The 27,461-nt window shown below is 43.4% G+C and overlaps 2 protein-coding genes across 6 annotated transcripts in view; one reads left to right on the top strand and one right to left on the bottom strand.

The window, feature by feature from the left end:
- LOC105180979 (elongation of very long chain fatty acids protein AAEL008004) overlaps nt 1-24,080 on the top strand; it is a 56,306-nt gene extending 32,226 nt beyond the window's left edge. For 2 of the 5 annotated variants that reach the window (XM_025300045.1, XM_025300044.1), the window contains exons 2-8: nt 3,983-4,121; nt 10,186-10,376; nt 12,345-12,425; nt 13,922-14,005; nt 18,089-18,145; nt 18,225-18,330; nt 19,017-19,561. In XM_025300045.1, coding sequence (XP_025155830.1) covers nt 4,064-4,121; nt 10,186-10,376; nt 12,345-12,425; nt 13,922-14,005; nt 18,089-18,145; nt 18,225-18,330; nt 19,017-19,561 — 1,122 coding nt within the window. In that variant the 5' untranslated portion in view covers nt 3,983-4,063. Of the gene's footprint in view, nt 1-3,982; nt 4,122-10,185; nt 10,377-12,344; nt 12,426-13,921; nt 14,006-18,088; nt 18,146-18,224; nt 18,331-19,016 lie in introns of all 5 variants that reach the window. The other 3 variants (XM_011137397.3, XM_011137396.3, XM_011137393.3) reach the window with 3 other exon arrangements.
- LOC105180980 (uncharacterized) lies at nt 23,960-27,161 on the bottom strand. The gene is made up of 9 exons (XM_011137398.3): nt 26,884-27,161; nt 26,513-26,627; nt 26,191-26,435; nt 25,888-26,114; nt 25,543-25,815; nt 25,265-25,450; nt 24,962-25,203; nt 24,568-24,879; nt 23,960-24,460 (listed from the first exon to the last, which is right to left on the bottom strand). Exons 1-9 carry the CDS (start codon nt 26,969-26,971, stop codon nt 24,340-24,342), a joined length of 1,809 nt encoding a protein of 602 aa, XP_011135700.1. The 5' UTR covers nt 26,972-27,161; the 3' UTR covers nt 23,960-24,339.
- Nucleotides 27,162-27,461: the final 300 nt, after the last annotated feature.

Genomic DNA, 27,461 nt, shown 5'->3' with positions numbered 1-27,461 from the left:
AACGGTGTTCTCGAGAACAGGGAAACAAACGCGGATGAATGGCTTCCCCGTGGAGTTCGCTCGCCGAGCGGAGGCAACAGCTCGTTGCCGGAGCTCGGAGATGGGACTCTCGCGTTTTCCGCGGGTTTCTCGCCGCTGCTCCTGAAGATGAGGATAACTCACGCACTCTCGACACCTCGATTAAATCTCTCAATTGCGTCAAAGTGGCCCAGCGGATGCGCGATTATCCGTGCGTTACGAGAACATATCGGGCAGCGTGAGATCGGGCAAGATCTCTTTAGCGAGCAGACGTCATCAGTCTGGTTGGTTATTAATCGACAAGAATGGTGTTTGTTGACTCGAATAATCGGCAAACCTATGACATGAATATTTTCATCGGAATTTAATATGACAATCGCTCTGGGTTTTTCGGTCAGCTGGAATTGCACTCGATAACTCGACATTGCGTCAGTGTTAATTTGCAGAATTGAATTTTTTTATTTTGGAAATTTATACTGGAATAGTCGGCGAGTCGGTAATAATGGAAATCGTACGTCATGCGGGTAATCATGATTAACTGAATCGGATGGGCACATTAATGATTAATTAGCGTGTGATTAAATCGCATCAAGACGATCGATTGGAAAACATTAATGGGACGCAATACACGATTCACTCGATGTTAATTCTTATTTTATTTTACTCAACCGGAATTGAATCGATTAGTGCCCGCGACATTGCGTCAGTGCTGGGATATCCGACTTGATTGAAATAACCGGCAAATTACTAGTGAAAATCAATCGATCGTCATGCATCGTAATTATGAACAATTTAGAATCGGCCGGTGACTATTAATCGGTTGGTATTTGCCAATCAGCGTGTGATCAATTAAATCGCTCGACAAAGCTGAATGTTATCGTCGCATTTACTCGGCGTTAATCTTATATCCGTTTTAACGTCCAACAGAATTTTTTAATCAACCAATGCCCGGCACTGGTTGACTGGTTGCGTTCGTCGCGTAAGAGAACTCCCAGGAATTCTTTATCGTATCCAGAGGAATATTAATCGGAAGAGGAGGCAGATAGGCGAGACGGATTAGTAATTAAATCCGACGTGGCTCTCAATCTCAAAGAGTCGCCGCGAAGATAAAATTAGTCGCGCGATCTTCTCTGTATCGATAATGGAGGAAGGAAATGTCGCATAGCTGCGGAAGACGCCACTCGTCTCTCTCCCACCTCTCCTCCAGATTAGATTAAATGACGATTTTCAGGTACACACGGATACGGGAATGTTGCGCGCACACGCTCGCACAGGTGCGAGCGAGCCCTTGCGTAACGCATGCAGCACACATACGCACACAAACACACACACACACACACACACACATACACATTCGCGCACGCGGCCTCCCGCGGCTCGTTTTCTGCGTACGCCGTGTGGCTCTCTGTGTTACAATACATACAGTTTTCGCAACATAATCCCGAGGTATTTCGCTTGCTCGGCGCGTTTTCGGCTTTTTGTTTTGCAAGCGCAAAACGAAACATCTAGCGCGATCATGATCGCGCTCGCATGAAGCGCTCGATCGCGACCTCCATTCGTCCAGTCTTTCGGTGTCTTCTTCTTCCATCGCCTGCATCGCCAATTGGCGATTCTCCAGGAGATCACGCAAAGCGCATGATCGATCGATCGATCGATCGATCGATCGATCGACCGGCTGGCTAGCTGGCTGGTCGCTGGCGAGGGCGAAGGTTCGCGAGTCGGCGGAGCGTCGGAGAAGCGCCGCTTCGGAACTGTTACGTATAGCGCTAACGGGTTATTACAATGTAACAGAGCGCTGAGCCAGCTGAGATCTGTTGAATCTGTGTGCGAAATTCAGCGGGAGCGAGGAGCCGGAGGAAATGGCACTTGAAAACGGACCTCGACGAAATGTATTAGGGGTAGTCTTTTCGTATTTTAAAACCTTCAATTTCCGCTGGTTGTAGTTCCGGGATTCTTAATTTTAATCCAGAATTCATTTAATTTATCCGGGTTAGTTAACGACACTTTCTTTTCATCGGGTATATCAAGTTCCATTAAGAGCGAACTTACTCTTGGGAAATGGCAGCGTTCGAACCAAGTGAGGAACACGGAAAAACGAAAAGACTTTCCGGCACCCCTAATATATTGTATAACCGCGTGCGACGGATCATGTTGCAAATGGATATCCGGATTGGACGAGTGACAGAGAGTGATATTTCGAATCGAGAGGAAATCCCTTGGCGAATTTCTCGCTGCTCGCGAAATTCGGCCGGTTAGCTAAAAACCGTTCAGGCCGCTCGGCAACGCAACTAATTTCGCTCTCAGCCCCGAAGCGTAGAAATCGGAATTAGCATTTTCCATATTTCCTTACGTAAAATGCTTCATAACGACGACGCGCATCCTTTGATCCCCCCCGTCGCAACTAACTTAGTCGGATATTATTTCTGGCTTCAATTAGCCGTCAGTTGATTTATTATTAAGATGAATCGCTGCTGTTAGCTTCTCGTTAACGACCGAGTATTTGTCCTCAATTTGTCGCTCGGACGGCGGCGGAGCCGAGGCTGCTGTTTGTTTTCCTCGACACGCAAACCCTCGTGGAACAATTGATGTTCCACACGCACCGACGATCAGTTCGGGATATTTTTTTCCGTCGCAGTTTCTCGAATAATTCCGGCGGCGGGCGGCGCGGTGTTTCCGTCGCGTTGCGTGAAGTCATCCTACGCACCGCTACGATCAGCTGAATCATCGCGTTCGGTATTACGTAAGGCACACAATAGATGAGAAGCAGCGAGAGATGCTCTCGGCGAGTCGGCGAGAGTCGTCGGCGGATTCCACGACGGCCGAAGAGAAATGCTGGCGACTCGCGCTCCTCGCTCGCGTATTCGCAGGAGCGCGCGTCCTCTCCAGCCGCGAGTGAAATGCAATCGCGCGCCGTCGTCCGTCGTACGACACGACGAACGTGTGTGTTCGCTATAATGGTTCAAGGCCGTGTCGATTCATGGTCGACCCTGCCTGAATTGCGCGACGACGCCGGCCGATTGTGTGTCGCTTGTAATCGCTTTCGAATGAAAAATTCGGTAGCTGTAAGCGCGCGCGTCAGCGGCTATTATACAACAGAAGAAGTCGCGAAGTCGACTCTGTACACGTCGTTTCTGTACACGTGCGTGTTATACAGGGTGTTCCCGGGATGAAAGGGAAGTCGATATATTCCGGGAGGCCAAGTTAGCCAAGTCATCATGTGAGCAAAACTGGTCGAGGTAGGCAGGTGTTCGAAGTTGTGCAGTTGCAAAACCGTTGACGAGAAGGGAAGGGAACATTATTGCGCGCCGCTTCGGACTATTTGTCGTCCAAGTGGCAAATCGGTTGCGACGAGATCTTGAAAATTCATTCCACCGCCGCCCACCGTCTCGCGACTCGCCTGAGAAGACTCCGCTCCGCTCCGGCTCGCGCCGCTGAGTTCGTCCAGATCGCCTCCTTGCGGACGAGCGGAGTAGCGTCTCTCATGCGATTTAGCAGTTTATCTACACTTTTCGCGTAACGTGTTGTAACCAGTAGTTCATTCGACCACTGGGACAGGTAATACAGAAACAGTACGTGACACACCTTTTATCGGCAATTTTGCAACTGTACATTCGTACAGCTCGATCTCGCTCAATCGTTCGATACACGACGCATGTTTGCACGAGCATTTTTCCTCCACAAACACACCATATCGATATTACAGCCGCTCAGAATATTGCTGCTTTGCTGCTGGGACACCCGGTTGTGTGTGTTTGTGTGTACGCCTGCCTTGTGTGTATGTTGGTGTACGCGTGCGCGATCGATCGCGCGACGATTCTAACGAGATTTAACATCACGAATTTAATCGATGTGTACATTTCGCGACAAGCGTCCGCGAGTGTCCGTGATAGAGAGAATCAGTCCCGAGTCCCGGTTAATGAACGAACGCCCAAGTAATCGAGACTGCCTCTCTGTTTCGTTTCAGAGAAGAGGGTGACAGCCGCAGGCCACGTCTAGATTTTCCATCCAAGGTAGACAGACCTCAGAGTGATTGATCTCGGCCGCCATGTCGATCATAATGCAGTACATAAATCGATTCCACGATATGTTGGACAAACACGCAGGTACGTCTGGGCGGCAAGCCGATCACAATACAATGTATCAAGCTTCAGCAAAACCTCGTCACTCGCTAATATACATGAAAATTCACTCAGCTATCGAATATTGTTCGCATCGCGTGTGCATTATAATTATTAATTGCTCAGCTAAGCCGTCGTTTCGACAGCTTGACGTAACACGTATCGTATCGTGTCGTGTTATGTTCAGATACGATGGGAACAATTGGGAAAACTAATGAGTTTTGGTTTAGTAAACATTAAAGCTCGCTGTAGATAAGCCGATATGTGGGATCGGCAATATGTCGTAGTAGTAATATATACGTAGTACGTGAACGTTTTTACAGAGCCCTAACTGGACCAAAAGGCTCGCCAAGTTTTTCATCGTTTGCCTTGTGTCTGAATATGCTAACCGCGTTGATTGTCATTCAGTTAATTTGTCATTTCACACGCACAACAGCATATCGCATCATACCGCACACACATGTCGCATTATATCATTTATATAGCATTGATATACTGATTTAATGTGAGATTAATATTATATGCGTCAAAATGTAATATTAGTATCACGATAATATTAGTGTAATATTATTAATAAGTATAATAATATTAATACTTAATATCATATCGTGCACTGATAGAAAAGTATAGTTGAATTAACTATAATCTGACTATATTTTATAGTTCATTTTGGCGTCAACCATATTTTTATAGTTGATGGAGCCTGCAAAATATAGTAGAATAAACACAAATATATAGTCAATGATTGTCTGAAATAATTGTTTAGTTACTTTTACCACATATATATGGTAATTTCTCATTCACAAATATAGTGAGATTTAATATTCATATAGTTACATCTGTCATCATTTAACAAATATTCTATTTAGGTAATATTGATTATATAAAAGAGTTACTTTACCTACCACCATTTTATATTTGTATCCATACAATAATTTTAGTTTAACTTACTATAATTCTTAGTAAAAATATTATATGGTTGGTTATATTATGCCAATATCGTAATTATTACCGATATTATGGTAATACTTACTATAAATATGATATTTCGGACTATAATTTAATTACTGTATCATTATAATTCCAAATATCATATATCATTTTCTCTCAGTGTGATTAATATAATACTATTAATATGATACGACGGATATCCAGGTGCTAGCGATAACTTCGGCTTGGTTAAATGTTAATGTTATGGAAATAAGGTAGCACAATATACGAATTTGGTCGATATTAATGTTACGCTTGGCGTGCATAAATCGATTCCATAAAACGTCGGACAAGTATCGATTGTGACGCAGCGCATTAAGTTTTCACAATGCCTTAAGTAAGTCAAGAAACTCACTAATCTTTTCTTCGATTGTTTGCGTCGTATCTGAATATGCTTGCGCGTTATTTATTCAATTATTCAGCTAATTTGTTATTTTCTTCCCGAGGCTTAGGTGCGTCGTATTCACGTCGCGTCATATCGTACATGTGCATTCGGATAGTAACGTAATGTAAGAAGACTCCTACATTTCGAAAGACGAAAAATATTTTAAGGCTTTATTGAAGCTCGGCGTACGTGAACCGATTCCACGGTATGTCGGACAAGCGGGCAGGTATGTCTGGCAGTATGTTGACCGTAATGCAATGTATAAACCGGTTTCGCGGCACGCTGGATAAACACTTCAGATATTGTTGCTGTACCATCTCGAGACGCGTGACGGGGAGATTGAATTTTGTGGATTTCATCGCGATTACCGGAGCAGCGATTTGAATAACAGTAACAGCGAAATAAGGGAATTCCGGCCCTCTCTCGCGTCTTTCTCGCTTTGTTGTTAATGATATCATCAACGTTATAATCGACGATTACGTAGTCACGCGATAATTTCACGATAGACGAGTGCATCGCAGTATCAGAATCCTTCGGATTATTCGTAATTGATGCCGGCTGGGAAAAAAGATAAATAATGCAAGACATTTATTATTCTGTTTTGTTCTCTCTCTCTCTCTCTCTCTCTCTCTCTCTCTCTCTCTCTCTCTCTCTCTCGTCTAACTAAGCAATATTCCGTGAATTCTAATTATCACCCATTTTCGTACCATAAAACGCTTATACGCCTTCGTTCGTTTATTTTTATTCCCTTGCAACTGTTACGTGATTCTCAGTCGTGAATCATATGAAAAAATTTAACGTGTAAACCTCTTCAACTTCATTGCGCACGTCATGGACCAGTCAGATCGTAAATTGAATCGTAATTCGTAAATTTGTTTTTTAAACGTGACCTTTGTTCAATGTTTTATGCGGAGTTTGTCTTTTACGTGACTCGAACGTATACACAGGAACATGTCCTGCGACGAGGACACGTAATGTATATATATATTTATCCAGTTTATCCAGGAGTAGAATTTTTTGGTATACGCACAATTTGCGGGACGGTACACATTTATAAAAAAAAGGGAAAGAACCTAATAACTCAAATTGCGAATATAAATGCAAATCATACGTTTGCTTAAATTAAGTAGGTGAAATATTTTAAATAAACGAAACTGTCTGGAGGACGCACAAAATTCACATAATCTTAAGATATCAGGACACACGATGTTACTATAAATTAATTTATGTAGACATATATGAATAGGAAAATATGCTTTCTTTCTCCGATTTTCTCAGTAAATTAGACGTAATAGTTTAGATTGATATGTTTATGTATCTGCAAATCTGTTATAAATATTGAATTTACTTTGAATACATACTAAATCCTCTAATAGATTTATAGTACTTTAATCGAAAATTATACAAAAATTATACAAAAAATTATACAAAATTATACAAAATTATACAATTATATAAATTAAATTATACAAAGAACTAAAATATAGAAAAAAAAACAAAAATGTGGTTTGAGAAAATTTCGGTTTTTAAATAGAGTATAAGTTTTGTAATATACTCTTCAACAGCAACTAAATTCTCTTTTGAATCCCATATAACTTATAAAACAAGAAAAGATATCGATCAAAATTTCAATCGATTAATGTCCAACATCGGTTTCTACACATCTTGTAGCAAGCATCACTCCTGATAACAATCTTTGAATGTGCGTAAAAATTCATGGAATCTTTCAAAAATCATTACATCACGTCAGCATATCTCATCTCTCGCGAAGTGGCGTAGGTAGCTGTTGAAAAATCGTTAACACTTCGTTTCATAACAAATTACCGCCTTATTTATGACGTTGGTTCATATCGCAGTCGAATAATTGCATGGATATTAGCGCGTTTATCATATCGCGATTGCTCTGTTTGCAAATATGTAAAAAGTTACCTGAGAGGAATCTGACGTCCCATGACAACTTTGCGACCCATGACAATTAGCGACCACTTAATACTCTCTCCCTTCCTATTCGGTGTGTTTAATTCTTAAGTCGAAGGAAACTTGTCTTCATTGAAACCCTAATTAATGCGCGATTCGTGCGCGTGCATGGATGAAAAACGTAGAACAATGTAAATGCTAAAACGACCGAAGCCAAAAATATTCAGTTAGCAGCACGTTAGTGCGTTTTTTCCCTCGTGGATATTCTACCGCATATTTTAACGGTGACTTATACGTTACGAATTATAAATCACTTACTGTATTATAATCCTTTATGCTCGAAGCGATAAGAAGCGTCGCACGATAATACATGTTTATGTAAATTTATGATATTTCCGGGTACCCGTATGGCTTTTTTATAACCGGAGGAAACGAAAAAAAATATGCAGATCGAATTTTCATATATGCATCGATAAGTGGACGATAAAAAGACGGATCGATAAAAAAACATTTTGCTGGACGTAAGCGTGAGAGAATAACTTGGCCGCTCATTCGACGATTCTTCGATTCTCGCTCGTCGCATCTCAGGATGGAAATGTAAACCGCTTCGTTGACGTTACGTTTTTTGCCTTCAGGCAGGGAAGGAGGCAAAAAAAGGAATTTCCCTCGGGTAGTGGGAATCCCGCGATTCGGCACCCTTTATTCGTTCGCCTCTCCAATCCGGCGCCAATTCAGCTTAATTGATACGAGGGGCCTTAAAAAAAAAGAAAAAGAGAGAGAGAGAGAAGGGCGAAAAGAATTTCTACGCGTGGCATGAGCCGAATAGGGTGATTGAACCCTCGAAGGACGAGAATGACGCGCATGGTTGGGGAAGGATACGCGGCGGGGAGGTGAAAGAAGCCGGAATCACGTGTGTGCCGCAGGTCCTTCGGGCGCGATGCGCGCGGTCACGCCCAAGGTCGAGTCGTTGGATTTTTACCGCCGTTAGATCAAGGTCGTTGTATTGTACCGATTGCATGCGCGACGAGACAAAGAGACGAGAAATATAGCGAGCGAGTGACAGCCTTTAATACGAGCGCATTGCTGCACACGTGCGCGTACATGCTGCGCGCGTGCATTAATGGCTCTTCTCGCCGAATTCAAATCTTGATCTTGCCTTTGATGCCAACATTCCACTTAATGCTAATCCGGAACCGGAGTTGAAATTTTAATTCAACTTCCGACCTCGATGTTCCATTTGATACATCAAAGTCTGTATCGAACAAGTTTGATTGTATTTAATCTACAGCTTTGCTAAGAGGTTCTTCTTAGGTTCTCTCTTAGGTCCTCTTAAGAATCTACAAGTAGCAAATTGTGCGGTTTCGAGACGCTGAGTAGAACTTCAGCTTCTATATAAATTAAATCTCCCATTGGTTCTGCAGGATCTATAACTGCGAGGCAGCTCAGGGCCGAGGTTTCGACTTTCGGATTATATCAGTTTATTTTGATCTTATTTAATCCACAGCTTTGCCAAGAGGTTCTCTTAAAGAAGTAGAAGTGGCAGATTATGCAGTTCCTGTCACTTCGAGACGCTGAGTTAGGACTCCGGTTTTTGTATCAATTAAATCTCAGTTGATACTGCAGGATTTGTAGTAGACAGTTCAAGGCCAAAACCCGAGTTACATCGACCGCTATTATCGAAAATTAATATTTCTGCATATTAATTAGCGTTATTAGAAAAATAACTTGGCTGTTGTATATGCGTCAGTTGCTACTATTATAGCAATTACTACTATATTATAGAAATATAATTTCTATACAAATCTCTCGAAAACTATACGCTCAACATAGGATCTTGTAATTTTTTTAATAATATTTCTACAAGTTTTATCGTCTTCTTGTTTTTCGTCAAAAGTGTAAGAGCAATTTGTAGTCGTCAGAATTTAATAAAACGTGGTATCGGCATGCGATGTGTGTAACTTGACTTCAATATTTTCAGCTACGATCAATGTTTTTTAAATTACATGTGAGGATATATCATGTTTTCATTAATATATTTAAAATTAAGGCAAATAGTTAAAATTATATAAAAATAATATAGTTAAAATTAAGGAAAAAACCCTTGTAAAATATACATGGATTTATAGGTCAATTACGTTTTTACTATTATATATAATGTATATATATTCATATCATATATTTTATATTTGAAACTAAAGACGACAGTTTCGGCGACGATTTTTTATGGAAGGATATTTTGACTTTGATGTTTTCAATTTTTATGGATTATGAATATCTGACTTTTCTTATCATGACACGTATTTTTGACCCGAAAGTCGAGTCAGATATCTTTGATTTCTCATTTCTTCATTAATGATCATTTCGTAGAGAAAAGTAATCTTTTTTTGAACATGGCAGCATAAATTTTCGTGTATTCCTAATGTGCGCCTGTTGATGCCTTGATGCCTTGACGCCTTGATGATTGGAAGAAACAGGATTTCTGGTTCTCGTGAATTAAATTCGCCCGACTGTCGTTCTCGTGCTCGAAAAAGCGGAACGAGATCTCGGGTTTTTAAAACCAAATTTGGCTTATGAGAACTAGAAACCCTGGCTTCTTCAGCCAAAACGCCTTTGATTCGTTCATTGTTATGTTAATTCAAGCGACCTTCTTCTCTCCATGAAGGTTATCGATCGACAATAAAGCGAATCCCGCCGCGGTCCTATTAGGAAAGAACGAAAGGATTCAGCATTGCTTTAAAAAATGATGTTTTTTTACAGACACAAGGACGACTAATTGGCTGCTGATGAGCTCACCCTTTCCCACACTATTCATCTGCCTCACGTACGTGTTCGTCGTGAAGGTCCTAGGACCGAAATTGATGGAGAATCGGAAACCATTTCAGCTTAGGAACAGTTTGATAGTTTATAACTTCTTCCAAGTGATCTTCTCCACATGGCTATTCTACGAGGTGAGAATCCTGTCGCTCTCGTAGCGCAGGCTGCGTCGAGAGTCACGTGAATCGGACTCGCTCGACAGGACCTGCCCGACGAAACGAGTTTTTTTTCAGGAGGCATACCAAGCCGAACCGTTTCCTATTTCGTTACAGTCAGATTCTGACTTTCCGTATTCTTCCGTTCGTTGATATTCAACTTCGTGATTATTCAACAGCAATATAATTTTGGAAATTACCCCGTGAATAATTACAACGAGGCTCGCTTCGATCCGATTTCTTTTTCGATCTTCACGTCTTTTCGTCTGCTTCGTATTATTTATTTAACGTGACGCTCAAAGAGCTTCGTTTTGTTCGATAGAATTTCAATTTTCTCGGGGAGACGACGAGAACGAATTTCGACTCTTTCGACTCAATTGGAACCGGTTCGCGCGCCTTCCACGAATTTTCCTTGTTCATCATCGGCGTCGTCCTTTCGTACGGCTCGAAGATTCGCTACCGGCTTTCGAAGTAGTCGTCGAAACACCGAGTCACGATTGGTTTGTTGGTCGATACCCGCGACACGGTTGAAAACGGACGATAATGGGCTCACGGTACAGCACGCTACTTACGGTTGCGCGAGCTGATGATTCCGCGATCTTTTCGTGCTCGCCGGCAGCCACTGGAACGCGAAGCAACCTCTGACGAAAACTTTCTATCTTAACAGTCGCAACGATCAATTTCGTTGCCTGCAACGAGTACGTCAATTTGTCAATGGTGCATTTCCTGGCGACGTTTACGCCAGCCGTAGCGCGAAAAAGGGGACTGCAAACGTCGGTCGGTTTCGCAAACCCTCACGCTCACGCGACCATCGGAGCTCATACGTGACCCGTCATCACGTGAGATTAACCTTTTCTCGAACCTTTCTTATATTCTGCCGCGTGGCTTCATGCGATGAAGACACGAGGCTGTCGATGAAGTCAGGCTTTATCGATGTCTAAATTTTTTTATCGAGACATTTATGACTCGCCATATATGGAAATTTCAAAAACACATTTCTATATATTGTATAATGGAGATTCTGATCAGATTGTCCAAACTTGTTCCAAATTAATGTACGTTATTACGTTGCAATTGGGAATCCCATTCTCATTTCAGTGATAAGTTACTAGTAGAAAAATCGGAACATATATATATATATATATGGTATATATATATACTGTATATATATGCTGACGAAATTCGCGTGTGTTCCCATATAGAAAATTTCTTGAGATTCAACTAAAATCTATTTCCTAAATAACAGGATCTAATCTGATTTTTCGAAATCTATGCAGATTCAAGTTTTTAGTTTTTTCGTTTTCCTTTAAATTTTATTTTAACGCCTTTTTTTTTTTACTCTATTAAATACTCTGATTGATATAATATGGTTGACATAAAAATGGAATCTCCTGCTTGATACATTAAAGTATACCGAAATTATCCGATAAAAGGAAAGCGTAAACTTCCGTAAGAGATTCTCGCCTTGATTAGATTTAGATTTCGATCGATTCGATTTAGATACAGAAGTCGTAATTAAAATAAGAATAGACTTTCCAATTGATATCGTGATCGGACGAGCAGATTTTGCGAGAAATTCGTGAGCTGAATGAGGTGAATGTTCACACATTACCGACGTTGTCAATGACTTTTCAACAAACAACGCGCATAAAACTTTCCGAATATTACTCAAGGACAAGACCTCGATAACTAAGGTCAAGCTCATAGCGGCTTCGGTAATGCGCGAGAACAATTACCACCGCGGACTCTGATCGCGAGATCTATCCTCCGTCCGAGAAGATCCCGCAAAGATCTTTGTGGATCTGTGTGGATAATGAGCTCACGTCGGAGCGAGTGATAATTGTCCGACCGATCGCGAAGCGACCGCGTTTGCTCGTCTCGAGAACCAGGGAACGCGCCAATGACAACGGTGTGGAGGCACGATTGTACGTTTCTTTCGCAACGCAGTGTCTCATGGGCGGATGGTGGGACCAATATAGCTTCCGCTGCCAACCGGTCGACTATTCCAACAGCCCCACCGCGATAAGGGTAAGTCCCGTGTGTAGTAGCGATAAGCAGGACCGCTCTCTCGACACCGGACACGGCTATCCCAACCAAGCAACGAAATTGAGACTGAACCGAATCGAATGCTACACATACGTAGCATGGACCTGTACAGATACCTGATCCGCCGAGCATGTGGGAGCGCTGTGATTTGGATGTATCGTAGATGATGAGGACATATTACCGCAACAGCGATGTATGTTGCGTACGTTTTATAGGGAAGGCTGACCCTTCTCTCACCGGGCGGAGGCTTGCAGCAGGGCTAAACCGCGCGCGCGCGACCACACGCGAAAGAGCTTAACGCTTTCTTCCTCATTCTCGCGTAGAACACCTAGTATGTGCCGCGCCTCTTTTCAACCTCTCGCTAAACGCCAGTGAGCGCCTATAATCTGTGCTGAAGTGAGCCTTCCAGCAGACAGATGGATGCTGCAAATGCTTACTAATGCTGTGTTTGTCAGCGCTGTCAATCACTTTCGGGACTTGAGACGAGGACGCTTAGGATTAACGCGACAGTCAACGAACCGAGCGCGTACCGCTTGAAGGGAACGGAGAGTTCCGCCGGAACCAGATTCGCCCCTAAGAGTCAGGAACTCGGTTCGTTGCCGACCAGAGCGCGCATTTAATTTGTTCACTATCGCGTGAACTCGTGACTGGAACCTCTGGGGACTGGAACTCCGAGACCCCGACGAGTCTCGCTTTTGCGACAATCCCCAAAAGTATCTGTTGTGCGGCGCCTTCGGTATACCTTCCGATTGTCCTTCTGTCCGCCTTCCATTCTCACGTTGATAATAGCAGAAATCGACTGCGATTCCATTGCGCGAGCAGACTTCATATTCTGCCAAACTGTCTGACGGATCTCTCTCGGAGGCTCACTCCAGCATGTTACAGAGCTCACTGTTCTTCGCTTAAATATTCGCTGTTTCAGTTTCCTTGGTGGCACGTCCGGATGGTGTAAATTAGCGGCGACGGCTTCCGATCTTTCGACCGGATCGTAAGATGCGTGTATTCGCATTCCCAACGGATTATCATAACCGTGGGACATTCCATCTCTTGAGTCAGAGGAGGCGATTGCGAGTCCGAATGCGGACTCTCGTCCTTCTCCTCTGCCAGGCGATGCGAAATTGTGTAATGTTTCTCCTCGGTTAAATCCCGCGAGAATTAACTGAACAACCACTTTGCTATTCGGAATTAATTCTCTCTCTCTCTCTCTCTCTCTCTCTCTCTCTCTCGGCGGTTTCTTTTTCGCGTTGGAGGTGCGAGACATCGGCATCGCTCGACGTTCGCGGTTGGACGCATATATTAGTTACGTAGTAGTAGTAGTTGCAGCAGCAGCAGCAGCAGAAGCAACAAAGTAGTAAAGAGTAGAATCTTTTTTAATTAGGCTTACGCAATACCGTACCACGTATACCTCTCCGCCATCCTCTATTATATTTATTCACCTCATTGATGGGCAAATGGCCTCTGGGCGGTTGTGGTTACAGATAGGGATGTCCGGCTGGCTGACTGGAGACTATTCGCTAAGGTGTCAACCTGTAAACTACAGCAACAAACCCCAAGTACTAAGGGTGGGTGATACCGTGTGATTAACGAAGTTATTTCGTGAACTCTCGCATAATGTCTAGTCTCGCGAGACGCGCAGCGCCGGTCCAGCGAAATTAATTCGTAATCGAAGTCTCGGCACAAATAGGGGGCGGTCTTCGCGAGCCTTGTTGAGTATATGTTAAGTATTCTCTTCCTCTCTCTCTCTCTCTCTCTTTTTTTTTAATCTCTATGGTTTCTCTTAGACCAGTAAGTCTGACAGGAAACTGCTTGCGAGGAATTTACGCATATAGACCGCCCATTTCTTTCTCTTCTCTTCTCTCTATCTCCTCTCCTTCTCCTCCCACCCCCCTCTCTCTCTCTCTCTCTCTCTCTCTCTCTCTCTCTTTTCTGCACCCATCTCTCATTCCCTCCCGCCGAGAATCCGAGAGTCGGTGTGTTTTTGTAAAATTTCGTACATTGTAGAGACCGGTCCTGCACGATTCTGCGGCACGGTAGCCTTTGCGTGTAGTCGCTAAACAGAGTAGATGAGAAAGAAACAAAGAGGCACGAAGGAAGAGTAGAGTAGCGCGCGAACTTGGCGAGAATTTATGTTGGAGTATTATTAACCAAACTGTAGTTCAGTGTAGCTTGCGTAATTAACATTACTCAGCATGCTACAGTAGAAAACGCTGCGTCTCGTAGGAACGAAAGAACGAGCACACTGTAGTTTACATACACTGAAAACTAGAAAAATACAGTTGAATTAACTATAATCTCACTATATTTTACAGTTAATTCTGGCGCCAACCATATTTTTATTCGTTCGTGGAAACCTGCAAAATATAGTAGAATAAACACAAATATATAGTCAATGATTTTCTGAAATAATTGTTTAGTTACTTCTACCACCGTATATGGTAATTTCTCACTCACAAATACAGTGAGATTTAATATTCATGTAGTTACATCTGTCATCATTTAGCAAATATTCTGGTAATATTGACTATATAAAAGAGTTACTTTTACCTACCATTTTATATTTGCATCCACACAATAATTTTAGTTTAACTTACTATAATTCTTAGTGAAAATATTATATGGTTGGTTATACCATGCCTATATCGTAATTATTACCGATATTATGGTAATGCTTACTACAAATATGATATTTCGGACTATAATTTAGTTACTATACAGGGTGCACGATTTATCTGAAGACATTGAAATATCTCGAGAACTATGTACTGGATAAAAAAAAGTGGTTGATGAAAGTCGTTAGTCTCGAAGGGGGACATCCAATGATACCAAACTCGACCTCCCACCCCACCCCCTGGGGGTGGGGGTTGGGGGCAACTTTGAAATCTTAAATGAAAACCCCCATTTTTTATTGCAGATACGGATTCTACGCCACAAAATATGTAAATTTTGTCCGAAACTTTTTTTTTAATTCGTGATAGATGGCGTTGTAATCGCAAAAAATTATATTTTCCGCAATTCTCCAGAAATGATCATTGGATTGAGAAATAAAAAATACCTGTTCAATATTTTTAAAGAACATAATAAAAGTTATTCCCCCCCATCCTCTCGGGGTAGGGTGGGTGGTAACGTTCAAATCTCAAATGGGAACCCGAATCGAAGAGGGAACTGCTCGACGCGCCACTGTGGGTGTATGGCGAACTACGGCTTATCATAAAAGGCAGTGCAATGCCTTATTATAAAAGGCAGTGCAACGCCTACGGCTTATTATAAAAGGCAATGCAATTGAGATTTGAACGTTATTACCCACCCTACCCCGAGAGGATGGGGAGGGGGGAATAACTTTTATTATGTTCTTTAAAAATATTGAAAAATATTGAGGTATTTTTTATTTCTCAATCCAATGATCATTTCTGGAGAATTGCGGAAAATATAATTTTTTGCGATTACAGCGCCATCTATCACGAATCAAAAAAATGTTTCGGACAAAATTTACGTATTTTGTGGCGTAGAATCCGTATCTGCAATAAAAAATGGGGGTTTCCATTTAAGATTTCAAAGTTGCCCCCAACCCCCATCCCCAGGGGGTGGGGTGGGAGGTCAAGTTTGGTATCATTGGATGTCCCCCTTCGAGACTAACAACTTTCATCAACCAATGAAAATTGTTTTTTTTATCCAATGCATAGTTCTCGAGATATTTCAATGTCTTCAGATAATCGTGCACCCCGTATATCATTATAGTGCCAAATATCATATACTTTTCTCTCAGTGTATGTAGTTTGTTTATCCACGTAACACCATACTAATTCTTATCAACGCACTCTCACGCACGTATCAGCGTCCACACACGGTTATCCTTTACAGACTTGTACGTACACGTTGTACCCACTGTGACAAATTATACATCAATGTATCCTGTTACGATTGTTCCAACGTAAAATTCGACGATTCCTGTGGCATCCATTGGCCTGACACTCATAGTCCAATCTGAGATTTCAGATTGTTGCGAGGTGCGATCTTGAAACGCTACTCGGCTGATAAAACGCTGAGTTTTAAGGTCGCGCTTGACAAAAAATTGTGACAATGAAATCGAACTGTGATTGTCGGCTATGAGAATGCGCTTTTTCTCAACGATATACCTTGTCTTTGTTAATAATGTTAACTGTCTCGCAAATTTCCACTGATTGTTTCCATACTCGACTGCAGTTCAAATCACCAAAGATGCAGTTTAATAAATGTAATTCACGTTGCATATATTCGTCAGCTTGTTTCACTTGTTAGTACATTTAATTTGTTGCGTGCAATTGGTTATACGAAACGTGTGTAACAAACATAATTATATTTCGAATGTTCAATTAAAAATATTTATAAAAAGTTCAGTAAGTATATATTTTCTCGGGAAAAATGTATAAACATTTTTATCCAAAGGTGAAACGTAATATTTCATTCTTGCAAATTTGAAAACATTTGGTTTTACAAAAAGTTACATAAACTTGTTTGATCTTCAAGCTGAAACTAATTTTAGTTATGTCGAAGCTTTTTTCATGTTATAAATTTAAAATGAAAATGTAAGGTGTAATAATGAATGCAGTAACAAATCAACGGGAATTAATTACAGATTACAAGAAAATAATAGTATATCAACGGCGTCTATCAATAGTTCATTGAAAGATAATATTACATCAGTGCCTACGAATATATTAAACAACACGTATCTCATAATGCATATCGTAATGCATATCGTTTCATGAATATATTTCGTGTTAGAGTTTGAAAGGAAAGTTTAGAGCAGGTCCGCGACTGACGCGTTACGGAACATGTTAAAGTGACAAATATATGCATACGTTAAATAAAAAAGAACGCTAGCTCATATTTACACATGAAAGATATTTACCGTATCACAAAGTAGCACATACATATATATATATATATATATATATATACGTTTTCTTACGATTAGTTTTAATTCGCTTGCGGCGCGCTCGGTCTATTTACTACCTGATCGGTATTTATCATCGGGTTCGATATTATAATTACTTAGTCTTGAGTATTGAATTTTAAAATGCTACTTAGTCTTACTTGCAGTACCTTAAGACGAAAAAAAAAGAGAGACAAATTCTTTCATCGGCAAATTAAATCGACTGTGTACACTGTGTCCAGGAATCAAAGTTTCGAAAAACGCGGCGACTGAGACAATTTCTCGAGAAAAATCATCACTGAAATATCGAAACAATATATACTCTACGAAATACAATATTCTCGAAGCACACGACTGTCGCAAGAAGGAACTAATCAGCGCGCAAATAACGTACACGCGAGTGCACGCTGCTGATAACCGTTCATTTGAATATTTATCTGTGCATTTAAACACGACGTAGATATAAACGCGCATTCGGCTGCAAAACGAGACGGTTCCGACATTTTTATACAATTTATACTTATTTCAGCCTACTTCCACATTTATAATATTCATCCATTCACTCGGACTTCGATATCATGACTTCTCCGGAAATTGTCTCAATTTTTACATTTCGATGTATTCTTTTTTTTTTGTGTATCCCCGTCAGTGATTAGTTTCGCGGGTGTAAATTGAACGAGACGAGCGGCAAGCGGAACGGTAACTCCTTCTAACCGATGTTTTGAAATCGCAGATGGTTCACGCGAGTTGGTGGTACTACTTCTCGAAATTTACCGAATTTATGGACACGGTACGTAAACGGCAGGTCCGGCCTCCTTCGCGCCGCTCGGCTAATGAGCCGCCGATGCTAATTCGCCGCACTGTTACAGATCTTCTTCGTGTTACGCAAGAAGAACAATCACGTGTCCACGCTGCATGTCATCCATCACGGTTGCATGCCCATGTCGGTCTGGTTCGGTGTCAAGTTCACACCCGGTAGGTAGAAAATCGCTTTACGCAATTCGTTACGTGTCGATTTGTTGTTGCAACAGCCCGCTCGATTTCGCAAAAGCGACTTTTATCAATGCCGTGCGCGAAATCGCGGCGTCACCACCGCCACCGTGCCGTCTCGCTGCCTTCTTCGTGGGCCGAGTGTGGCCTTTTCCGGCGTGTGTGTAAATACGCGGTTTTACAAACATTTACGATACTGCTACGGCTGTTTTACTTACCTTCATTCTTACATCGAGAAGACACTTTTCTTTTACATTCTTTGACGAAAAAAATATCAATAACGAAGAAAAAGAATGATCGAGAATTGCTGATTTTAACCATTTGTTTGTTTGCAAGACCCTTGCAATTATAACAATCGACGATTGTACACACTTTTGCTACACCTGCTAACGTCCGGGACTCTCGAGGATAAAAGGATTCCGTATTTTTTCTGTTTTCTTTTCCGTAAAAAAGTCGTCGAAAAATCAAGGAAATCGACAGAACGCTCAGCGTTAAACTTTGAGAATGATGACCAGCGGCAGCGGGTTTTTAGCCGAAAATGATGCACAGTTTTGAGTTTAGAGAGCGAAAGGCTAAGGGCCTGCCACACTTACTGTGGACCGGAACTGAACACTCGCTTGCGACCGGTGACTGTGCAAACTGTAATTGTTGTTTTTTTCGTTTTGTACCAGGCGGTCACTCGACCTTCTTCGGCCTGCTCAACACCTTCGTCCACATTGTCATGTACATGTACTACCTTCTGGCGGCGCTGGGTCCGCGGGTGCAACCCTACCTCTGGTGGAAGAAGTACCTGACCGCCTTCCAGATGCTGCAGTTCATCGCCATTATGATCCACGCGTTCCAGCTGCTCTTCATCGAGTGCAACTACCCGAAGGCGTTCGTCTGGTGGATCGGCCTGCACGCCGTCATGTTCTTCTTCCTGTTCAAGGAATTCTACCAGCAGAGCTATCAGCAGAAGCCCAGGAAGAGGGCCGGCGCGGTGGCAAACGGCGTCGCCAAGAGTCACCGAGGCTCAGTCGAGGGCCACGTCGCGAATGGCAACGTTAACGGCACCGTTAACGGTGTCGCGAACGGCGTCGCCACGAACGGCGTCGTCGCGAACGGCGTCGTCGCGAACGGTTCCAGGAGGAGGGATGCTGCCGACTATTACGTGAAAGGCGAAAGCTTAGCGGCGACGGAGCTCAACCTCCGAAAACCGTACGCGACGACCGAGTAACCCGGTAGCGCCTAGCCTAGTCGATCCATTCGCCACGATGTCGTGTCCATTTCTTTTTTCCGCGGGGTCGCCGACGGATCACAGCGGGTCTTCTTTCTCTCTCTCTCTCTCTCTCTCTCCCCCCTGTTTCATCCTCCCCCGCTCCCCTCCCCTTCCTCGTCCATCCCCTTTCCCAATCCCCTTTCTCAATCTCGTCCTCCCTATTGTATCGTCACGAAGAATCGAAGACCCCATCGAGACCGACGCGTCCATCGAGAAAAAAAGTACAAAATTACGTCGCGCGCGCTTTCGCGGCACGCGGTACATCGATGTTTCATGAGCGTGACGGCCGTCTCCTGGCTAGTTCCAGCTGGCTCCAGCTGGAGCCAGACGATCGTCGTGCGATCGCGACCGGGCGACGACGCAGAAGACACGAGGACGCGCGCTCGTCGTATTCTGCTGCTCCTGCGACCGCGACGGCGGCGCGACAGTTCGTGGCCGTGAGACGAGCGCGTGAGGCGAGCGATTTTTTTTGTCTCGCGGGGATCGCGCGAATCGAGTCGCGAGGTGCTGCGACAACGGCTCCGCGATCGTCGGCTTATCCGCCGCGAGTCCGACCCGGAGAAGCGGCCCGCGCGCGAGACCAGTGGCGCGATTCTTTAACTCGTCGTTGGAGTTAACGACACTTTCGTTATCGTTGCGCAGCTTTTCTACGGCTTTCAGTACAAAAGCTGCGATAACGCAACGATAACGAAAGTGTCGTTAACTTCAACAACGAGTTGCAGAATCGCACCGCAGCTTTCGTCCAAACGAATGTTTTCGGTGATCGTTACGGTGAAGCGCGTGTTTAAACAGGACGCGAATTGTGATTCTCGCGGGTTAAACTCGAAACAATTTGCGTCTCTCTCACTCACCCGAGTGTGAAACGGGCTCGCTTTTCTATTTATATAATTTCTTTTTCTTCTCCGTCGTTTATTCCTATTCTTTTGTTTTATCCTTTGCCGGCGAGACTAGTCTCATCGAGTGTCATCGATTACTTGATACACCGATCACAAGTTGCAGGGGAGAGAGAGAGAGAGAGAGAGAGAGGCAGAAGAGACGTACGCGGCAACTTGGGAGATACTGCAGGTCGACATCCTTCTGGGAATTCCAAATGAGATCATATTAGACGACGTTTGATGAATCAACGCGATGTTGTTCCTCTCGCGAGCGCTACTTCGCGTTACATTGAAGATTCTTGAATGGTCGTTTCTGATTCCCCTCTCTGCTCCCGTCCCCTTCCTCCAGCCCGCCCGCCCACCCTCTCTCTCTCTCTCTCTCTTGAAGTTTCTTTTTGCGTTTCTTTTCACGGTTCGCGTAGCGCGGTCAAGCGATCCCGTTTCACATCGATTAGAAATAAACCGTCGCGACTTCACGAGTGAGTACGTTCGATAGAAAATGGCGAAACGCTCCTGGAGAGACGCCGGTATCTGCTCCCCGCGCACGATTCCGGGCTTACATAATAAGAGAAATTACATAGACGCGATAACGGTAAATCACAATACGGCACGCCGCCGTTACGTAACAACCGGCGAGAGATTTTCGTTTGCATTTCGGCCGTTCGTTGCGTGGACTCGCATAAAAATCTCGTCTCAGGCTTATCGAACCAGTCGGGTGACCTTAACCGATCGACTTGCGAACGGATGCGGTTCGTCGAGAAATTTGTCGGTTACGTAAACGCCGTCGAGCGGTGGAACGACGTGCTCCAAAAATCACACGGGAGCGGGGTGCGTTCACGGCGGCCGAGCTGGACGTTTGACTTCCTCGTCGGACCTGAACCGGCGCCGCGTACGTGTGTAATTGCCACAGCGGGGAATTTGTGTTGAGTCGAGTCACTAGAAACTCGTCTCGAGCGAGTTGAATTCAGAGTCAGACGAGAGTTTGTCGGCTAAATTATAGATCGGCGATTGGATAAATCCAATAGCGTCGCAGTCGGGGCTGCTTAATGGTGGCGACGGAAAGCGTCGCCTCGGATCAGCCGACTGTACACAATTCAAGCGAGCGAACTCGGGTCTGATCCTGAGTGAAGATTCGAGTATCTCACAGGAGAGACGAGTATCGGCGACATCGACGGCGACCCGAGAGCCTTAAACGCGGCGTATTGCCGGATGCTCTCTCAATTCGAAGTTTAGATTTCGACAACGTATTTGAAGAAAAGTGCGAAGTTAAACTTGAAGTGGCAATTCGCGAATTATGGCTTCTTAGGCTGCTTGTTTGCTCTGGCAATATTAGGAGGTCAAACTTGCGGAGTCCTGGAGGGTTTAACGTGTATGCGTGTGTGACGATTGAAGAGGACTTTGACACGCTGCTGTGAGAGGTTGGTCTTTCTCGTCTTGATGGATCCATTCATTCGGCTCGATCGTTTGAGCGTCGGGCGCGGTCGCAGGAGCAGGCGGGACACGATCGCGCCCGTCGGGGCGACAGGTGTGCCTTTGCTCAATACTACTTCAAGCTCAAAAGCTTCGGTCTGACATACCGGCGACCGACTTCTGTGGTCGTACGTCGACTCTCGTGAGGGACTCGATCTTCTTCTCGCGCGCCGAGCAGCCGCCACGCTGTGACCACGTCTTGACCGCGGATGCCCGATGCCTCGGATCAGCGCGTCTCATTCGCCGCCTCTACTATTGTACTATTTAACGCGGGCGAGCGCGAAACGCGCGAGAGGATTCGCGTCCGCGTCATCAGCGCGAGCTCGTCGACTTGAGCTACCAGGCGCGGGGAATCCCCCTCCCCCCCCTCCCTCCGGGAGTTGCCAGCGGCCGGATTAGTTCCTCGAAGTGATCCGAATATCAATGCCTTCCTGGATCTAAACGACGACGTCATTCAAGCTCAAATTCAGGAGAGCGAGCGACACAAGTTGACAGAATTGTAAAATAGTAGATAAATTAAGGAATAATCGATAGACATTCGGTTCGTGAAGCTCGGGACACCTGTCCGCGAATATGGAAAAGTCGTGACTTCGCATAAGGAGCCCGGAGCTAACACGAAACTCCAAAGCGAGATCAGCCCGGATGTGCCCAGGGCGCGTCCTGGGACATCACTTCCCCCTCCCCAGGACACCCTCGACACATTCGGGCTCATCCCAGGACCTCCTCGTGCGGCCCGGGAGTTCTTATCGAGATTCGCTTGTACTTTTTATACGACTACTGAAACTCTCAACGCTGTAAAGCTCGTAATTGTCGCCCGTCGACTTTCTTCCCTGTGCTCAAAGTCGAAGGATTCAAACGGCGACGTTCGGAACGACATGTCTCGCTCGCTTCGCGCGTCTCGTATATAATACATAGTGTCTTGTACATAGGTAGGTTAGTTTTGTACACCGTACGTTGAGGAGGTGGCCGAGGTGCGACGGTCGCACTGCGCCAACGCATTTCGCGCTACCGAGACAATAACGAAAAAAAAAAAAAGAATAAGGGAAAACACACAGATTCACACACACACACGCGCACACACACACATACACACGTATTATAGATAGGTCCGAGTTCAGGGGTCAGAGTTAATTTATATGAATTATTATGCGTATAAGATGTGAAAGGTACGAGTATAAAATCGCGCTGCGAGGGTGAGCGATTTTTACATAGTTGCGGCTACGTACATAAGGAAACGAAAGAGTTAAGGGGGCGCTTTGCATTTTCGCGACTTCGGGACTTCGTTTACTGCCCTTCACTCTCGGACGCTCTCGTGTCTTTGTAGAAATAAATGCAATACGGAGTAACATTCGATTCGACAACACGGCGTGCCAATCTGCGCGAATGAACTCACTTGCGAATCGGGCTCTCGAACCACACGCTCTTATATATACTCCCTCCTTTTATAAACAGACGTAAATATATTTTCGAATGCCATTCCGTGCCATTGATCGACTGGATAAGAGAGAACAACCGTCGAAACGACGAGCCCGTTCGGCAACGCGATTAATGATAATCGAAACTCGCGTGTCACACGTGAGCGTTTGTGCCTAAATCTACATATACGTGGGGAGGGGACCCGGGCAGCAGGAGCGACTGAAATATCACGGAGGTACCTTGAAGACGTCTCGAGCAAATCGATTTTCATCTCTGAGAGGTCTTTCAGACGCTCGTGCTGCCGGTGCGGGAGCCACCCGACGATGAATCGTCAAACCGAGATCGGCCGCGACGTATCAACACTGCAACGAAAAGGAAAAAAAAAAAAAAAAACAAAGAACAAAAAACCCCAAATGCGCGCGTACGACGCAAAGTACGCGGACAATCCGATGAGTTTTCTTCCCACTCGGCGGGGAACTTGAAGTTATTTTGTTGCAAGCGGCTCGCCGAAGTGGGCGCCGAAGGCGTTATCGTGGACACGCACGCCGCGCCAGTCACGCATGAGAGAAGCGGTCTTTGAGAATTCCAAGTGCTCTTACGTCGACAGAAAATTTTCTACCGTCGTATTGTAACCGAAACTCACACATTAATCTGCGCAATTGGTTAACGTGTATTACGTGATGTATTTTTGCGAGAAAATATAAGTCTATTTACTATCCCCGCGTGTACACTGTTCATTTCACCGGCGCCATCATTGCCTCCTCTGGCTTTGTTAAAACGTTACATCGGTGAGCAGGGTTTCGACGTAAGCGTTGCTCGGATTTGGCGTTATCCGAGCGCTCGATTACTCGGACAGCAAATTAGCGCGATGCTTCAAATTCGGCTTCAAACCGGAAAAGTCTATATTACATATGTGTATAAAAATTGCTCGGACGTGATAATACTATACAGATGAACCATGACGGGATAGTTGAATCATTTGATCTTTTGTATCATATACAGCAATAAAGTATAACGCTGTAACCAGTCTTTGAAGGACACGTCATCCACGGTCGTCTCGATGAGCGCCATCGCTTCTTGCACATCTTGGCGCATCCTAAGCGTTACATCATTAAATTTCATTTATTCCAGCCATTTACTGGAGCTGATTAAATATCAACTAGTGTCAATTCGAAATTATCGCGACAGATGCGTGCAACTTACCAAGACTCGAAGGTCGCATTAAAACTCTCGATCTCCTCCCGCACCTGACCGCAAACCATTCTGGAGAAGCTCAGCAGCTCCAGGCTAACGTCATTGTAATTTTCTCGCGGCGACTTAATCGCCCACTCGATATCTTCTGTTGGTGTCGAGTATTGCAACTTGTTGTAATTTACATTGGCGACTATATTCTTGTAGCAATCTATGAGAGTGTAGATTGGCGTGTGTATCATCGGGAAGTAAGACTTGATCTTCGAATTGATCTGCGGGTTGATCGGCGTTACGGAGGTGTGGTCGAAACCACAGATTGCATGTCTGCGAAGAAAATGTTCATGCGTCACACATTAGTAATCGCGAAATCGAGCGGACTGATCCGACGTACGAAACCCCCACCGACCTGTATTCGCCTACATCTCCTTTCAACATTATTTTTCGCAAGGCGTTGAGATCCAAACTGTTATGAAATATATCGAGCTCGACGTTCAACGCGTTATTTAACCAATTCGGATCATAGTCCTCGGTCTGCAGCGCCGTTATCTTTTGCAGTTCGCAATGCAACTTCTCTTTCATTTTGAGTATAAGCGACGCACTGGAGTTCAAGATAGCTATGGACTGTTGGATATTCTTCACATATTCGTCCTGTCGGGGAAGATACGATTATTAATACCGTGCAAAACATGAAGCGATAATGAGAACGTACCATCTGCGCATCGATTGTCTCCATATCAGTCGTTAAGCGAGCTATCTCGAAATTAAGCAACGAATTGTCTTGAATATTGTTCTTCAGTTTCTGCGTTTCGTTTCCCAGATACGCTTGCTCGGTCTCTAACTTCTTTATTTCCAATGTTAAAGTCAACCACTGGCTCACATCTTCCTCGGATAACGACTGCAAGATAAAGTTTAATTTCAATTGTATCTTACGTTTCTTGAGCAAACTTCTTTGCGTAGTTTGCCATTGTGAAAGAGGCTACATATTACCTCTATCAATTCTATGATTTCCATTATGTTTTGCTGGTAGTTATTAGCCTTAGCATTAGACAATACTCGTCTCAACGTCATGCATATTTGCTCGCCGCATACTCTTGCAATACCAATATCTATATTTTCGCCTACTGCAGAAAAATTGCTAGTATCATCTTTGATCTCCAACTTCATTAGCATATCTAGATCTTGCGACAATGCTTGATATAAGTGTGTCCATAATATATGTGTGTCGATGCTACCAAGAGAAGTTGATATTTTTTTCCAGATCTATAGATACAAAAAGAAAAATTACTATTATTCTCTTGTACAAGAACTTTGTTCTTGAAATAAAGTACTTACTTGCTTCCTATCTGGTGCTGAACGCAAACTTGCTATTGTATTCAGACTCTCTTGCAATTTATTCTCATCTATATCCTTGGATGTGCTTGGCATTAAACATTGACAGACTTGTCTCATATCACCACAGTCTTTCAATTGTTGGCTAGTTTCATCAAGTTTTAACCTTAGAAAATCTTTTCTAATACTGATCATAGAACGTTTAGTTCTTATGTCCTTTAATCGCTGCACTAGAAATTAAACTTGTTTTAACAGAATATCATATCAAGAGATCCTTCATATTAATATGCATAGGTTTTAACTTACTCTTCTGCCTAACATTATAATCTAGATCTTCATAATTTTCTCTCATCACTGATATCTGATGTTGCAATACGTCCTTGTTAGATCTCAATTGTTTCAAATCCTTCACGGACTCAATTGTGGAATCATTCAATCCATGTTTCAGTTTGTGTAACAAAATGTTCTTTCTTATTTTTTGTACCTCGGCCATAGGCAACATAGAGGGAGAAATATCTTCCCACAGGAGCTCCAGTACTCCTTTGCTCAATCTGTTGAAAACAAGAGATTGAGTATTGTAGTAATATAAAACAAGAAAGTTTATATTGGACGATAATATTAAATAAACCTTTTTCTTATCATATTGTTGCATATTGCTGGTGGACAATGGAGTTGGCGAGTCCATGCAAAATTATCCATAACCTCATTCACATTGAACTTATCCCTACGCAACATAAAAAGTTCTGAAATGATAAAATTATAAAAATCATATATATAACTTCTCTATAAAAATATTATAACTTTATAAATATTTTTCATTTTACGTAAATATATATCCGTACTGTTGTACTAGACTGTAGTACTTAATAATAACAAACGGTGAATACGAGATAATTATTTATTCATCGTTTATTCATGATTTTATGGATATTAATTTATTTGTTGCTACATTGTGAGGATGTTTTATTAATTGATATATTTGAAAAATTAAAAACATACTTGCTACTCGCAGAGAGAAAACTTTTCCCCCCTTCAATTTTAACTGACAGTTGCGGGCAGCCCCCTCCGACTCTACTATTTTGCCCATGTATTTACATATCAGAGAGAAGGAGAGGAGTCATGGACCGCGCTTTTAGCCGAGCAAAGTGCGAAGCGCTCTCTTTACAACCGTGCACATGAACTACCGATGTTATCGATGAGGTAATATAAAGCCTGTCAAACCTGAGTAAATTTTTGTATTGTATCGTACAAACAGAGAGGAAGCTGAGAGCGGTCAACACGGCGTTTTCGGCGACACCGATTTTTCGCACTGGAAATGGGCGCCATCTGCATCCATTTTGAGAGGAGAACTACGATGCTACATCCACTTTTAGGTCTTGGTGATAAAATCTGCATGTGGTGGAAGTCCGTGCTACATCCACTTTCAAGCGGTTTATGTTCGTGCTGCAACCATGGTTACTATCTCTATGCCAAACTATGCCCGAAGGCTAGAAAGAGCGGGGGGGGGGGGGAGCAGGAAAAATAAAAGTACATATTAAATATTAAATCCTCTATATACATGTTGTCGTATCAAAGTC

The sequence above is a fragment of the Harpegnathos saltator genome, unplaced genomic scaffold, assembly GCF_003227715.2.
Source record: "Harpegnathos saltator strain DR-91 unplaced genomic scaffold, Hsal_v8.6 scaffold32, whole genome shotgun sequence".
Lineage (NCBI taxonomy): Eukaryota > Metazoa > Arthropoda > Insecta > Hymenoptera > Formicidae > Harpegnathos > Harpegnathos saltator.
Note: the sequence above shows the minus strand (reverse complement) of the source record. Positions and strands in the feature narration are given on the sequence as shown.

Coding starts and splice junctions, on each gene's coding strand:
- LOC105180980 (XM_011137398.3), bottom strand. CDS start 26,971: ATGGGCAAAATAGTAGAGTCGGAGGGGGCTGCCCGCAACTGTCAGTTA. Junction 25,451..25,542: donor AAATCATAGAATTGATAGAG/GTAATATGTAGC, acceptor TTTATCTTGCAG/TCGTTATCCGAGGAAGATGT. Junction 24,880..24,961: donor GGAGATGTAGGCGAATACAG/GTCGGTGGGGGT, acceptor TTTTCTTCGCAG/ACATGCAATCTGTGGTTTCG.